Source organism: Neolamprologus multifasciatus, chromosome 9 (genome assembly GCF_963576455.1).
Source record: "Neolamprologus multifasciatus chromosome 9, fNeoMul1.2, whole genome shotgun sequence".
NCBI classification, from domain to species: domain Eukaryota; kingdom Metazoa; phylum Chordata; class Actinopteri; order Cichliformes; family Cichlidae; genus Neolamprologus; species Neolamprologus multifasciatus.
Window position 1 is genome coordinate 9,854,475 of NC_140447.1, and position 16,414 is coordinate 9,870,888.

Sequence of the window (16,414 nt, forward strand, 5' to 3'; positions counted from 1 at the left end):
ATCCATGTGTTATTTTATCAGGTGGCTATATGTCCTAGTGCAGTCAGAGGGGAAGAGCCAGGGCCAAAGGTGAGGCACATCAAGCACATAGTAATAATTTTAATCTGAGGATAAAACGCATCTACTGAGGCTGAAAGAAGCTTCAGTGCTCTCAGAAGACTAAAAACATGGCTAAGGTCAACAATGAGTCAAATGAGATTAAACAATGCTGCTGTATGTCCACCAGCAGAGACTGGACAGTATAGATGTAAAACAAATATGCCAGTAGTTTATCTCAGCTAAAAAGAGGAGAAGGCATGTGTTTGGCTCCTTCACATAGTGGACATTGAGTTGTTGTGTGGGGCATGTAGTTCATGTCTGTTGCTGTAACAGTTTAGAATAAAAAATCTCAGCTCACTGATTGAATCGGGGCAATAGTGCCTACAATGTTGCTAATTGTGCTGAGAGATCTTTTACTTTGTGGTAATCTTAGATGAGTAGTTTTATGGACAAAAACCACCAGGTCATTCAGTGTTCCCTTAGTGCTAATGTATCAGAGATGTTGGTGTAGTATAACTGAAGTAATGTTATTAAGTCCTTAAAGTCATATTCTTTTATTGTCATGACTGTATTTGAAGCTATTTTTATTTTTGTATGATACCTGATTTATATGGAATATGGCTGAAGTAAACTAAAGCCTAAAATACTTTTATTGAGAAGCAAAGAAAAAAAGGGGAAAAAAAAGAAACAGGGCAGGGTTCGGTGGTTGAATCATCCGTCCCCACTAATGCCAAAACCAAATCTACGCCCTTACTATATACTATATTTACATTTGTGTGTATAACTGTAATCCTGTTGCAGATTCTTCCCATGTGCACTCAAAGAGTAATGCTAACCCTTCGAGCTGTTTATAACTCACTGACTTCTCTGGGAGCTTTGTGACTAAATCTGCATACACACCATGAAGGATGTCGTTTTAAACAAAAACCCTGAATAACAGCTGCCGTAGTTTTTGTAGTTTTAGGTAAAGTGAAGCTCAGTTAGATTTAATTAATCTTGCTTGGTGCATTGAAGAACTCCCCCCACCCCCCTTCTTTGTACCAGAAACAATGGCATCAGCAATCTCTCTGTCAGAGGACAACACTTCCTTCTCTCTGGCTTTGCTCAAACAGCTGAGCAATAACAACAAGACGGGAAACATCTTTTTCTCCCCGTTCAGCATCTCTTCAGCCCTGGCTATGGTGATGCTGGGGGCCAGAGGCAACACAGCCACACAGATGTCAGAGGTACAGTACACATGCTCTCACACTAACACTAAAATTATAGTGCAGAATAGTTATTGTAGTGGTACTCATTTAACACATGCAGGATGCTCTGGTGTTAATCTGGGCAGCGAGGTTATGCAACAGATATGGGCACAGGTCAGACTGAAACCTGGTTGCTTTTCTCCCACCATGTGCTAACCTACTTATTTAAAGTTGTTCATGTGACCACTCATTGCTAATGTTAGGCTAAGTGAATCCAGATAACAGAAAGGTTCCCTGGGTATGTTGAAGAAGCTGGACACTCAGGGGAAACAAATGATCCAACAACAAAGAAAGAAAATCAAAAGTTAGTTTGACACTTACCTAAAATGAAAGGCAATTAAACACAAATTTTAAACCAAATATAATTCAATCTCTCAGTCAGTTGTTTTTGAAGCATTAACATCATCACACACGTTCCAGTATTTTTTTTTTCCTGTGTGTCCTTCTTTGAATCCACTTATGTGTTTTGTCCACAGATCTTGCAAACCGAGGATTGTTGGGGTGATGTTCACAGCAGCTTCGCCCAACTTCTCACTGTACTCAACAGGCCAGATGCTCCATTTACCTTCAGTGTTGCTAACAGACTGTACGGAGAGAAGTCCTGCCCCTTTACTCAGGTCTGTTTCTTCTTCTTATGTAGAGTTTGATTCTTCATGAGCTCGTGTGTTTTGGAGTAAATGAGAGGCAGAGAGAGAAATGTTGTGAGTTCTGACTGATCAGAATCTAAAACTGTGTTAATGATTGAAATGAGGCATGTGTGATTCAGCATGTGTGTTCATGTGGATATAACTGTGTTTTCTTATCATGTCAGCCTGAAGTAAATCAGAATCAGTGATGTCAGAGACTTTGCTGGAGTGAATTTATAAATGTGTCATCTGTGGTTTCAGGAATTCTTAATACAAAGCAAGAAACATTACAGAGCACAGCTGGAGTCTGTGGACTTCAAAACATGTGATCAAGTTCACATGTTTTTCATAAGCAGGACTCACTGCTCCTGCTAAGTCCCTCTAAGGTGAGGAGTGTGCACCTGTAAGGATACCATGAAAATACTGAATTTATTTTCTCCTTCTGGTGTTCAGAAGTGATGGTAGATGTACTTAACATAGTTTTGAAGAGTGAAGAAGCTTTACAGACCTGTGACCAGGGTTTGTCAAAGGGCTCCTTCCACCGTTAATCCTGATTTAACCCACAGTGATTCAGGCAGTTTCAGCAGTGATCTCTGGATCCCAGAACCACCTTCCTCAGTGTCTGCACAGTCCTCTGTTCACTTGTTTCTTTTCAGCCAAACTCACTCACTGCCGCTTCTCATATTTTTTAATCGTCTTGTTTATGTATCTTTTTATATTTTATCTCTCAAACTCTTCCTGTCCCAATATCTTAGGTCAATATGAGTTCAGGTAGTTGAGTTTAATGAGTTTTGTGAAAGTTAGACTACAGCACAGCTTAAAATACCATCAGATTTAAATATTAACTCTTTCCTTCTATGAAAAGCGTTTCTGGCTCCCTGCCTGTTTGTGCTGGCACAGCATTAATGGTAGTCTCATTCACTTCCAAGGTGGCTGCCAGGCACCAGAATACTTTGTTTACATCCAGATGTGTTGACCTTGACTGAAGCTCAACTCAAGTATATGCCGAATGTTGAGAATTATGAAGAAATATAGGGAGGAGCGCCATCTTGTGGAACAGCAAATTAATGTAACTTTACCTGCTTATCTGATGTCCCTTGTTTACTTCATTCATCTTACAGAGAAAGCAGGATTTTTAAATATTTCAATAATGAGTTGTTACATGTGTGCTGTAGTGATTAGCCAGAGTGGCTGTGCACAGTTACTTGTTCTAAATATTCACATGTTGTGCTGAAGAATAATATCTTCAGGTTTCACTAATAGTCAAAGAATATATTAAACAGCATTTGTAAAACTCATCACGTTTCTCTGGCCTACAAAGGCTGAAAGAGTGTGGGCTCCATCATGTTCTCATAGATCTGTGGATGAAAACTTTGCTGCAGTCTTTGAAGCTTTACTTCTCAATGTTTACATTTGGTTTTACTTTGGTCACCAGGTAACATCAACGAGGTGGTGGATGAAGATGATTTGAATGAACTGACCAGGCTGGTGTTGTTCACTGCCACCCACTTCAAAGGCTTCTGGATTAAAAATTTCTCGTGGTCTAAAACTTATGATGCTCAATTTTGGCTCAACAAGGTAAAAGTCATCAAAACAAAGAACACTGACTATGAAATGTGAGTTTCTGAAACTATAACATTATAAAGTGTATATACTGTTGCAGTTGTGGTTGGTCAACATGGACAGTTTCAAATCATGAAGTGAGCAAAAGTAATCCCTGTGAGCCAAAGCTCAGTTTTCAGACTGCTCTAAAGGATCGGTTTCAGTTTTTCTGTTCTCGGCTATGCGTGATATGTCAGAAAGATCAGCCCCTCCCCTTTTGTTAAAGAGGGACAGCCAATCAAAATGGCCTCAAGAGGAGGGAGCTTTAAAGGTGGGGAGTTAAAATGATTAATGTGAGACTGCATTAAGGCCCAGTGTGAGATAGATTTATTTGGAAGTGTACGACATGCAAAGCTTCTTTACAAACTACTTTAATTAAAGCCATGAGAATACATCTGTGACTGGGAATAATTATTCATGACACACAGCTTCAAAGGCAAATTATCCCTTTCGTTTTGAGAGTCATTTAATCCTCTTTAATCCACAAAACATATTTCAGTGAATAAAAAATGTTATTTTAGGCTAAATGTAAATTCTTTTGTCTTCAGAACGACTCAAAGTCTGTGAAGATGATGAAACAGGAAGAAGACTTTGCGTGTACCTTCATCGAAGAAGCAAACTGCAAGGTTACCATTATATTTATATAAATCACTGGAATAATCAGATTTAATTGCAAGACTGAGTGATTGTAATGTATGTGTGTATCAGTAGATTTATTTGCGGTAATGTTTCAAACCCTCTGCTGGACAGATTCTAGAGATGCCTTACAGTGGGGAGGAAGTGAGCATGCTCATCTTTTTACCTGCAGAGATAGAGGATGATACAACAGGACTGGAGAAGGTAGAACACTTACACACTCGGGATGTTCCTGGTGACTCATTTCTTAGTCAACTAAACGAAGAAAACAAACTAGACTGACCGAATTATTACAGATATTAAGTTAAATCTAAAAGCTGCTCAATATCAAACTGTGTAAACAAAGTGATTTGAAACTTTTAATGACATTCTTGAATGAATCATGCTGCTTAACTGTGCAGCACCTCACATCGTGCATTAACACTGCATGTTATACACCAAACGGACAATAAAGAAGACAAACACTTCAAATGATTGATGTTATACATGATATGAAATCATGTTTCTACAAGAGGTGTTAACACATTGAAATATATTCTTAAATTTAGTTACAGCACTTTCAGAAAGACATCTACTTTGATAAAGTCCACTCTCCACTGCTGTGTAATCAATTATTGTAAATGTAAATGTTATCAGGAAATGATCAGACAGGAGAGGGTTTTCAGGAAACACTGTTAAATGTTCAGTTTCTATGCCATATGTTAAAACAAGATCTAGAGTGTGATTAAAGTGGTGGGTGGGTTCTTTTACATTTTGAGAGAAACCAATTGAGTCTAACAACAGATTAAATGCCATGTTGAGGCTGTCATTCTTAGCATCTACATGGATGTTAAAATCACCCACAATAATTATTTTATCTGAGCTGAGCACTAAATCAGATAAAAAGTCTGAGAAATCAGAGAGAAACTCCGTGTAAGGCCCAGATGGTCGATAGATGATAACAAGTAAGACTGGTTTCTGAGTTTCACAGCTGGGGTGGACAATGTTAAGCATCAGGCTTTCAAATGAATTGAAAGTCTGTCTTGGTCTTTCATTAATTAATAGACTGGTGTGAAAAATTGCTGCCACACCGCCCCCTCGACCTGTGCTTCGAGATTTCTGGTAGTTAGAATGACTCGGGGGTGTTGATTCATTTAAACTAACATAATCATCCTGCTGCAACCAGGTTTCTGTAAGGCAGAGTAAATCAATTTGTTGATCAATTATTTACTCATATATTAACAGAGACTTGGAAGAGGGAGACCTAATGTTTAATAATCCACATTTCACATTTACTGACAGGGACTAGAAAGAGAGAGCATATTTCTCCTGTTTTGGCTTCCCTTCATTGGCTTCCTGTTAAATCCAGAATTGAATTCAAAATCCTGCTCCTCACATACAAGGTCTTAAATAATCAGGCCCCATCTTATCTTAATGACCTTGTAGTACCATATCACCCTATTAGAGCACTTTGCTCTCGCACTGCAGGGGATCTGATCTAGATTATCATATTAAGATTTGGGACACGTCATCAGTAGTGGACCTTGGATTCATCATGTGTTTCGTCCATTATGACTAGACACCCTCATCCAAGGAAGCCCTGCCAGGGTTGATCAGGCCCCAGAGTGTGTCACTGGTTTATGTTAAATTGTTATTTCTCTTATTCTTTCTTCTGTTTAGTTAAAAAGGATAAGTGTAAGTGGATGGATGGATGGAAAGCAATAAATCATCCATCCATTTTCTTTTCTATCTGAAGTTGGGTAGCAGGGGCAGCAGTTGAAGCAGAGAAGCCCAAACCTCCCTCTCTCCTCCAGCTTATCTGGGGAGATGTTAAGGTGTTCCCAGTCTGGCCGATAGATTTATTCTCTCCAGCAGGTCACAGTGTATGCCTGGTGGGAACACCTTACCCTGGAGGTGCCCCCTCAGCTGTGTCCTTTCGATGTGGAGTACCAGCAGCTTTACTCGGAGCCCTTTTCCAAAAACTGAACTCACCCTATCCCTAAGGAGAAGCCCATTTACCTTTTGCAGAAAGCTATTTTCTACCGGTTGCATCCTCAATCCTATTTTTTTAATCTTTAAGTAGTGTTACGGATTCAAATATTGGGGATGGATACAAGAGGAAAACCAAAATAACAACACTGGTCCGGCCGGGTTGAGTCAAACGATGATTTAATGAACACACGCGTGGGAGATGGACACCATACAGCAGACAGCATCAGATCTCAAAATGGTGGAGCCTTGATCAAACTCTTATAACCTCTAGTGGCCCCCACCTAATCATAAAAGCCTAAACATTCACATTCTTTCTCTCACACAGCGCCTAAGCTACGACCTTGGCTCCCTGTTTATCTGCTCTTGCTGAGATGGGGCAGTATGCTCTGTTCTCTTCTAATCAGACAAATAAGGCGATGACTTTCTGCGAACAGTATTTTTTTATAACTCAGCAGTATAATGCATTATTCAATTCAATTCAATTCAATTTTATTTATATAGCGCCAAATCACAACAAATGTCGCCTCAAGGCGCTTCATAGATACAGAGAAAAGCCCAACAATCATATGACCCCCTATGAGCAAGCACTTTGGCGACAGTGGGAAGGAAAAACTCCCTTTTAACAGGAAGAAACCTCCGGCAGAACCAGGCTCAGGGAGGGGCGGCCATCTGCTGCGACCGGTTGGGGTGAGAGAAGGAAGACAGGATAAAAGACATGCTGTGGAAGAGAGACAGAGATTAATAACAGATATGATTCAATACAGAGAGGTCTATTAACACATAGTTAGTGAGAAAGGTGACTGGAAAGGAAAAACTCAATGCATCATGGGTATCCCCCGGCAGCCTACATCTATTGCAGCATAACTAAGGGAGGATTCAGGGTCACCTGGTCCAGCCCTAACTATATGCTTTAGCAAAAAGGAAAGTTTTAAGCCTAATCTTAAAAGTAGAGATAGTGTCTGTCTCCCGAATCCAAACTGGAAGCTGGTTCCACAGAAGAGGGGCCTGAAAACTGAAGGCTCTCCCTCCCATTCTACTTTTAAATACTCTAGGAACAACCAGTAGGCCTGCAGAGCGAAGTGCTCTAATAGGGTGATATGGTACTACAAGGTCATTAAGATAAGATGGGGCCTGATTATTTAAGACCTTGTATGTGAGGAGCAGGATTTTGAATTCAATTCTGGATTTAACAGGAAGCCAATGAAGGGAAGCCAAAACAGGAGAAATATGCTCTCTCTTTCTAGTTCCTGTCAGTACTCTTGCTGCAGCATTTTGGATTAACTGAAGGCTTTTCAGTGAGTTTTTTGGACATCCTGATAATAATGAATTGCAGTAGTCCAGCCTGGAAGTAATAAATGCATGAACTAGTTTTTCAGCGTCACTCTGAGACAGGATATTTCTAATTTTAGAGATGTTGCGCAAATGGAAAAACGCAGTCTTACATATTTGTTTAATATGTGCGTTGAAGGACATATCCTGGTCAAAAATGACTCCAAGGTTCCTCACAGTGTTACTGGAGGCCAAGGTAATGCCATCCAGAGTAAGAATCTGGTTAGATACCATATTTCTAAGCTTTTCAGCGCCGAGTACAATAACCTCAGTTTTATCTGAGTTAAGAAGCAGAAAGTTAGTGGCCATCCAAGTCTTTATGTCTTTAAGACATTCCTGCAGTTTAACTAATTGGTGTGTGTTATCTGGCTTCATGGACAGATAGAGCTGGATGTCATCTGCATAGCAGTGAAAATGTATGCTATGTCTTCTAATGATGCTGCCTAGGGGAAGCATGTACAGTGGGGCAAAAAAGTATTTAGTCAGCCACCGATTGTGCAAGTTCCCCCACTTAAAATGATGACAGAGGTCAGTAATTTGCACCAGAGGTACACTTCAACTGTGAGAGACAGAATGTGAAAAAAAAATCCATGAATTCACATGGTAGGATTTGTAAAGAATTTATTCGTAAATCAGGGTGGAAAATAAGTATTTGGTCACCTCAAACAAGGAAAATCCCTGGCTCTCACAGACCTGTAACGTCTTCTGTAAGAAGCTTTTCTGTCCCCCACATGTTACCTGTATGAATGGCACCTGTTTGACCTCATCATCTGTATAAAAGACACCTGTCCACAGCCTCAACCAGTCAGACTCCAAACTCCACCATGGCCAAGACCAAAGAGCTTTCGAAGGACACCAGGAAAAGAATTGTAGACCTGCACCAGACTGGGAAGAGTGAATCTACAATAGGCAAGCAGCTTGGTGTGAAAAAATCAACTGTGGGAGCAATCATCAGAAAATGGAAGACATACAAGACCACTGATAATCTCCCTCGATCTGGGGCTCCACGCAAGATCTCATCCCGTGGGGTCAAAATGATCATGAGAACGGTGAGCAAAGATCCCAGAACCACACGGGGGGACCTGGTGAATGACCTGCAGAGAGCTGGGACCAAAGTAACAAAGGTCACCATCAGTAACACACTACAACGGCAGGGAATCAAATCCCGCAGTGCCAGACGTGTTCCGCTGCTGAAGCCAGTGCATGTCCAGGCCCGTCTGAAGTTTGCCAGAGAGCACATGGATGATACAGCAGAGGATTGGGAGAATGTCATGTGGTCAGATGAAACCAAAGTAGAACTTTTTGGTATAAACTCAACTCGTCGTGTTTGGAGGAAGAAGAATACTGAGTTGCATCCCAAGAACACCATACCTACTGTGAAGCATGGGGGTGGAAACATCATGCTATGGGGCTGTTTTTCTGCCAAGGGGACAGGACGACTGATCCGTGTTAAGGACAGAATGAATGGGGCCAAGTATCGTGAGATTTTGAGCCAAAACCTCCTTCCATCAGTGAGAACTTTGAAGATGAAACGAGGCTGGGTCTTCCAACATGACAATGATCCAAAACACACCGCCCGGGCAACAAAGGAGTGGCTCCGTAAGAAGCATTTGAAAGTCCTGGAGTGGCCTAGCCAGTCTCCAGACCTCAACCCCATAGAAAATCTGTGGCGGGAGTTGAAAGTCCGTGTTGCTCGGCGACAGCCCCAAAACATCACTGCTCTTGAGAAGATCTGCATGGAGGAATGGGCCAAAATACCAGCTACTGTGTGTGCAAACCTGGTAAAGACCTATAGTAAATGTTTGACCTCTGTTATTGCCAACAAAGGTTATGTTACAAAGTATTGAGTTGTATTTTTGTTATTGACCAAATACTTATTTTCCACCCTGATTTACGAATAAATTCTTTACAAATCCTACCATGTGAATTCATGGATTTTTTTTTCACATTCTGTCTCTCACAGTTGAAGTGTACCTCTGGTGCAAATTACTGACCTCTGTCATCATTTTAAGTGGGGGAACTTGCACAATCGGTGGCTGACTAAATACTTTTTTGCCCCACTGTATAATGTAAACAGAATTGGTCCTAGCACTGAACCCTGTGGAACTCCATAATTAACCTCAGTGTGTGAAGAGGACTCTCCATTTACATGCACAAATTGGAGTCTTATTAGATAGATATGATACAAACCACTGCAGTGCAATACCTGTAATACCTACAGCATGTTCTAATTGCTCTAATAGGATATTATGGTCAACAGTATCGAATGCTGCACTAAGGTCAAGAAGGACAAGCACAGAGATGAGTCCACTGTCAGAGGCCATAAGAAGATCATTTGTAACCTTCACTAAAGCTGTTTCTGTGCTGTGATGAGCTCTGAAACCTGACTGAAACTCTTCAAATAAACCATTCCTCTGCAGATGATCTGTTAGCTGTTTGACAACTACTCTTTCAAGGATTTTTGATATGAAAGGAAGGTTGGAGATTGGCCTATAATTAGCTAAGACTGCTGGGTCTAGAGATGGCTTTTTGAGTAAAGGTTTAACTGCAGCCACCTTGAAGGCCTGTGGTACATAGCCGATTATTAGAGATGGGTTGATCATATATAAGATCGAAGAATTAATCAATGGCAGGACTTCTTTGAGCAGTTTTGTAGGAATGGGGTCTAAAAGACACGTTGATGGTTTGGAGGAAGTAATTATTGACGTTAACTCAGAAAGATCGATTGGAAAAAAAGAGTCTAACTTAACATCAATGGAACTACAAGTAGCTGTAGATAATATTACATCTGTGGGATGATTATTGGTAATTTTTTCTCTAATGATAAAAATTTTATTTGTGAAGAAGTTCATGAAGTCATCACTAGTTAACGTTAAAGGGATGGTTGGCTCAAAAGAGCTCTGACTTTTTGTCAGCCTGGCTACAGTGCTGAAGAGAAACCTGGGGTTGTTCTTATTTTCTTCAATCAGTGATGAGTAGTAAGCTGTTCTGGCTTTGCGGAGGGCTTTCTTATAAAGCAACAAACTATTTCTCCAGGCTAAATGATGATCCTCTAAATTTGTGACACGCCATTTCCTCTCCAGATTACGAGTCGTCTGCTTTAGGGTACGTGTTTGAGAATTATACCACGGGGTCAGGTACTTCTGATTAGAGACCTTAGTTTTCACTGGAGCTACAGTATCCAGAGTCGTACGTAGTGAGGAGGTGAAATTATTAACAAGATAATCGACCTCTGTTGGGGTAGCGTTCAGATAGCTGCTCTGCTCTGTGTTAGTACAGGGCATTGACGATGATAACAGTGGCTGGATTATATTCTTAAACTTAGTTACAGCGCTTTCAGAAAGACATCTACTTTGATAAAGTCCACTCTCCACTGCTGCGTAATCAATTATTGTAAATGTAAATGTTATCAAGAAATGATCAGACAGGAGAGGGTTTTCAGGAAACACTGTTAAATGTTCAGTTTCTATGCCATATGTTAAAACAAGATCTAGAGTGTGATTAAAGTGGTGGGTGGGTTCTTTTACATTTTGAGAGAAACCAATTGAGTCTAATAACAGATTAAATGCCATGTTGAGGCTGTCATTTTTAGCATCTACATGGATGTTAGGCTTTCAAATGAATTAAAAGTCTGTCTTGGTCTTTCATTAATTAATAGACTGGTGTGAAAAATTGCTGCCACACCGCCCCCTCGACCTGTGCTTCGAGATTTCTGGTAGTTAGAATGACTCAGGGGTGTTGATTCATTTAAACTAACATAATCATCCTGCTGCAACCAGGTTTCTGTAAGGCAGAGTAAATCAATTTGTTGATCAATTATTAAGTCATGTACTAACAGAGACTTGGAAGAGAGAGACCTAATATTTAATAATCCACATTTCACTGTTTTACTCTTTGGTTCAGATGTGGATACTGTATTGTTCTTTCTTTGTAAATGTTTAAGTTGTTTGTTGCTGGTTTTTAGTTTGTTTTTTGTCTTTTTGGAAGCAGACACAGTCTCTATGGAGATGGGTTTTTGGGGGGGTAGCAGGAGGAGAGAAGCTGCAGAGAGGCGTGTAAGACTGCAACTCTGCTTCCTGGTCCCAACTCTGGATAGTCATATTTTGAGGGGTTTAATAAATTTGTCGATATTTCTAGAAATGAGAGCTGCTCCATCCAAAGTGGGATGGATGCCATCTCTCCTAACAAGACCAGGTTTCCTCCAGAAGGTTTGCCAATTATCTATGAAGCCCACATCGTTTCTGGGACACCACTCAGACAGCCAGCAATTTAAGGAGAACATGCGGCTAAACATGTCACTCCTGGTCTGAACAATATCATTCATTCACAATAAATCAGCAGTCTAATGTAATGCAGATCAGTTTAACAAATGTAATAGTTATCACCTTCTTCTAATTCAGGAGAATAATGCAAACTAAAACTACATAATAATTCACAATCTTTAATTAGGGGTCTAACATGGCATAAAATAATATTATAATCCAACAGTAGCAATAATAGTTAATTAAACAATTTTAACAAAAAGATCAGGCCTAGATTAATGGATTTAAGGCGTTTCTCACCAACACTGCTCTATTTGGTGGCAGATGGCTGCATAACATTTAGGACACAAAAATGTACAATTTATTGGTAAGTTTACTTCTTTATAAATCTGGTACTAACTAGTGACAATAGCAGTAGTTGACTAGTTGTGTACATCCCCAACACACACGCACACAATCTCTAATGACTGATATTGTTTCCATCCCAGCTGGAGAAGGAGCTGACCTACGAGAAATTTGTGGCTTGGACTCATCCAGGCCAGATGCAAACATGTTGTCTTGATGTGAGGCTGCCTCGATTTACACTGGAGGAGACGTATGACCTGAACACAGTCCTGAGCAGCATGGGCATGGTGGACGCCTTTGATCACACAAAGTGTGACTTCTCTGGTGAGACATACGTTTGCAGTTTGTTGGTGTTTATGAACACAGTGTAGAGCAACAATGCTCCAGCAGTGAAAGAGTTCTCCAAAAGAATGGAGCTGCTTATTTCAGCAGATTGTTTGTCTTGTTTGATGATTCTACTACTGTGAGATTTTGAAAGCAGGATCTAAGCTTTGATGCTGGGTTTTGAATGGACTGGTGGACTTTTACATGACTTTTAATACTGTAATACTGACAGACAGTCAGGGAGGTGTTCTGGTTCATCCTGCCTAAACCAGCTGTACTCTCTGACACTAATCACTAATGACAGGCTGTTAAAGTGACATTATGAAGGTTTTTTTTCATAGTTATTTTGCAGATATAACACTTTGACAAAATAGTTGAGAGGAAGAACGGGAGAGGATGAGTTGAATGGCATGCAGTAAATGGTCTGGAAACACTCAAACCCAGGCTCCTGCAGCACCTTTGGTATTTTAGTTGTCAGCTCAGTCAGATGATCTATATCACCACCTAGCTTTATCAGATTTTAATTTGAAAAAATCCTCTCAGATAAAAAATGAAAATGCAGCATTATGTTCATTTAAAATGTTCTCCTTTCACTTCTCTGTCACAGGCATGTCTGGGCGCAAAGATCTGGTACTTTCAAAAGTCATCCACAAGGCTTTTGTGGAGGTCCACGAGAAGGCAACTGAGGCTACTTTTGTGGATATGGATTGGGTTGAGTTTCATTCAGGCAAGAAAAGCTGGAGCAATTTTGATTTAAAATCCTTCATCGCAGACCACCCCTTCCTCTTCTTCATCAGACATAACCCCACCATGAACATCCTGTTTGCTGGTCAGTTCTGCTTCCCTGTGTGAGCTCTGTGTCCTTTAGAGCAGCTCAGTGCCAGAAGTCTTTAGTGTTTAGTTGGAGAACCTTTCAAAATCACTGCACAACAGCGCTGTATTCATATTAATATACAGCTCTATACTATAAGTAGGGATGGGTACCGGTATCGGTTCTGTCATAAACGGTAGTAACCAGACCGAAAAGCAGCGCACATTTCGGTGCTTTATTTTTCCTGAGCTGTGATACACTTTAGATTCTAGCCAATCATTTTACGTTTCCGAGGATAGTAGGCGGGTCCAGGTACGTATGTTCTTTTAGAGCAGAGCTACAGATCAAAAATGCCCAAAGCGAAGCGGTCAAAAGTCTGGCTGTACTTCACAGCAAAAGATGCAAACTCAGCAGCTGCAACAAGTGCTTTAAGCTGATACTGTGATACTGTCAAAGGAGGTAACACCTCAATTCTGATGAAACACCTGGCGACGCATAGCGTTTTTTTTAAAAGCCGAGAAATGCGCCGTATTTGATAGCTTGCTGCGAGACCTCACACCATGCACATCTACTGCGGGTGGGTTGCCTGTTATCGGACCTGGAGTTTGCAACATCCCCCAAAAACCCGAAGAGTAGAGTCCTGGCCCCTAGCTCTGCCAGTATAGCAGAAATGATGACGGATGATGACGGCAGCAGCAGCCGCTCTTCTCTGCGTGAGCAGCTTAATGTTGTTTGTGTGTAATTTACGTTGAGTAGGCTAACCACGTTATTACATTAATGCATGTAAGGTGAACTAGCAAACATCATCATAGCTACATGCGGCTGTCTTCTTGTTTGATGGCAGATACTCCCTTCACCCTGGCCAAAAAGGCTAAAATGACCAAAGAAAAAGTGGAAAACAGTTAAACATGAGAGGTTTTTGGACAAAGTTTGTGTTTTTTCCATTGTTTAAGCACTGCTTCCAGCCAAGAGTGATACCATTGTCATGTTTCGGCTGTGTGCAGGCAAGAGAAGGACCCAAACGCAAAACTCACCGCGCAGGAATAAAACTCAAAAAGCTGCTTTATTGCAGAATGGCACAAAAATATAACAAAACTAAACTGGGGCATGGATAAACTGACACACAGGGAAACACAGCCATGAGGGAGACCACGACACTGACAAAGAGAAACACAGGGCTTAAATACACAGAGGGATAACGAGGGAATGAGACACAGAAGGAGAGCAAAGCTGGGAGTAATCAGGCTGGATGAGACAAGGGAAGCAAAACTAGAAACACTCACATGAGACGTGGACCTTCAAAGTAAAACAGGAAACACACTGACTGAACTCTAAACATGCAAACTTAACAGCAACTGAGACAGAACATAGGGACCAGAAACATGGTACAAAAAGGTCACAGTAGACACAACATTGAACACAGGGAAGCCATATTACAAAGCCAAAGAACTAAACCTATGATAACCATAACTGAAATCTAGGGAAACAAGAAACAGTACAACAAAGGACTCAAAACATAATCCATAATATTAAAAACACGAGAACTCTTCAAAATAAACCAGGAAACATGAGAGGCAGACATGACAACATAAGACACACAGACATGAAACACACGAAGGGCAAGGGAGACTTCACAGGGGTTGAAAACACAAGGGGGAGCTAATAAGCAAATGAACATAGGAAACCTAATAAGCTTAAACATACACTATAAACATCAAAAGAACTAAAACTCAAAACACTGGGTCATAAGACCCAGGATCGTGACAACCATATATGCCCCATAGCTGCAGAAAAGGCTAACATTGTTATCTTTTTTCTAAAAAACAGCTGAACATGAGAGGTTTTTGGACCAATTTTGTGTTCTCCATTCTTTAAGCACCCGTTTGAGCACCGTTTAAGCACCGGCACCGTTTCAAAAGTACCGGTTTGGCACCGGTATCGGATAAAACTTAAACGATACCCATCCCTAACTATAAGTTTTTGTCCTTTTTTGTTTGTTTGTTATATTGTGTATTTTTCTCATCACAAAACTTTCTCACCTTTAAATGTTATCCTTTCAGATGTTTATACCGTACTCTTCAGATGTCCCGTAAATTTATCAGAAATTTAGTGGCTGAAATAAGACGAACTGCTGCATGATGTATAATTTACGTTTGAATCTTAATTTGTCATTGACCTCACACTGGCCGGTTAGGGACAACCAACGAGCCACATGTGGCCCACAGGACATACAATGCCTAATTCTGCACTAGATGATGACCAGGAGATGGTATCTGTACTTTCTTTTCTCATTGTGGCAGGTTGTGAATTTCAATATACAGTAATTAGGCCTCGGTATATAGAAGTCATGACCACAAATAACTGAGATCATGATGGAGCTGTGTCATGTCTTATATTGACATGGCTTTATACCAGCTCTGAATCAATAATGTGTCACGTTAAATCCTTGTTGCTTTGATTCCTCTCTCCTTGTCTCTTCCCTGCTTCCTTTGTACATGTTTTACGCAGCAAATGTAAAAGTGATCCCTGTGAGCCAAAGCTCAGATTTCAGACTGCTCAAAAGGATCCGTTTTACTTTTAGTGAGTTATGCTTAAAATTTTACTTTTTGCTAAAACATATGGGGTGGCTGTAGCTCAGGCAGAGCGGATCAGCCACTAACCAGAAGGTCGGTGGTTCGAACCCCGGCTGCTCCAGTCTGCATGCCAAATATCCTTGGGCAAGATACTAACCCCATGTTGCTCACCGATGCATCCATCGGAGTGTGAATGTGTACGAATGTTAGATACTCAGCACTTAAACTTAGAAGTGCTTGTGTGATTGGGTGAATGAATTAGCTGTATAAAGCGCTTTGAGTGCTCGGACAGAGTAGAAAAGCGCTATATAAGAACCAGTCCATATAATTAGTGCTGGATCGGGTAAACCTGAATCCTCCCTTAGTTATGCTGCAATAGGTGTAGGCTGCAGATGGATTTCTTCTTCAGTCATATTTCTCACTCACTTGCTGTGTCCCAATTCGGGGTATGCACGCTTGAAGTACGCACACTACGCGTACTACGGACGGTGCGTACTATAAGTACGGGAAGTGCGGAAGTGAGAGGCTTGTGAAATGGGACGGTATATGCTTCGTCGCGCTGTTCAGGTTGACTAGCAACCATGATACTAACCGCGAGACACGTTTCATACAGCTTTGTTTGACAGAAATGAAGGAGAAAAATGTTTTG

The 16,414-nt window shown here is 40.8% G+C and overlaps 1 protein-coding gene across 1 annotated transcript in view; it reads left to right on the plus strand.

Moving 5' to 3' along the window:
* Window positions 1-16,414, plus strand: part of LOC146511014 (leukocyte elastase inhibitor-like) — a 258,585-nt gene that overhangs the window by 1,407 nt on the left and 240,764 nt on the right. The window contains exons 2-9 of the mRNA XM_085172525.1: window positions 1,084-1,265; window positions 1,763-1,903; window positions 2,174-2,253; window positions 3,304-3,490; window positions 4,063-4,140; window positions 4,265-4,354; window positions 12,201-12,381; window positions 12,989-16,096. Of these exons, the coding sequence (XP_085028651.1) occupies window positions 1,089-1,265; window positions 1,763-1,903; window positions 2,174-2,253; window positions 3,304-3,490; window positions 4,063-4,140; window positions 4,265-4,354; window positions 12,201-12,381; window positions 12,989-13,233 (1,179 nt within the window). The 5' untranslated portion in view covers window positions 1,084-1,088 and the 3' untranslated portion in view covers window positions 13,234-16,096. The remainder of the gene's footprint in view (window positions 1-1,083; window positions 1,266-1,762; window positions 1,904-2,173; window positions 2,254-3,303; window positions 3,491-4,062; window positions 4,141-4,264; window positions 4,355-12,200; window positions 12,382-12,988; window positions 16,097-16,414) is intronic.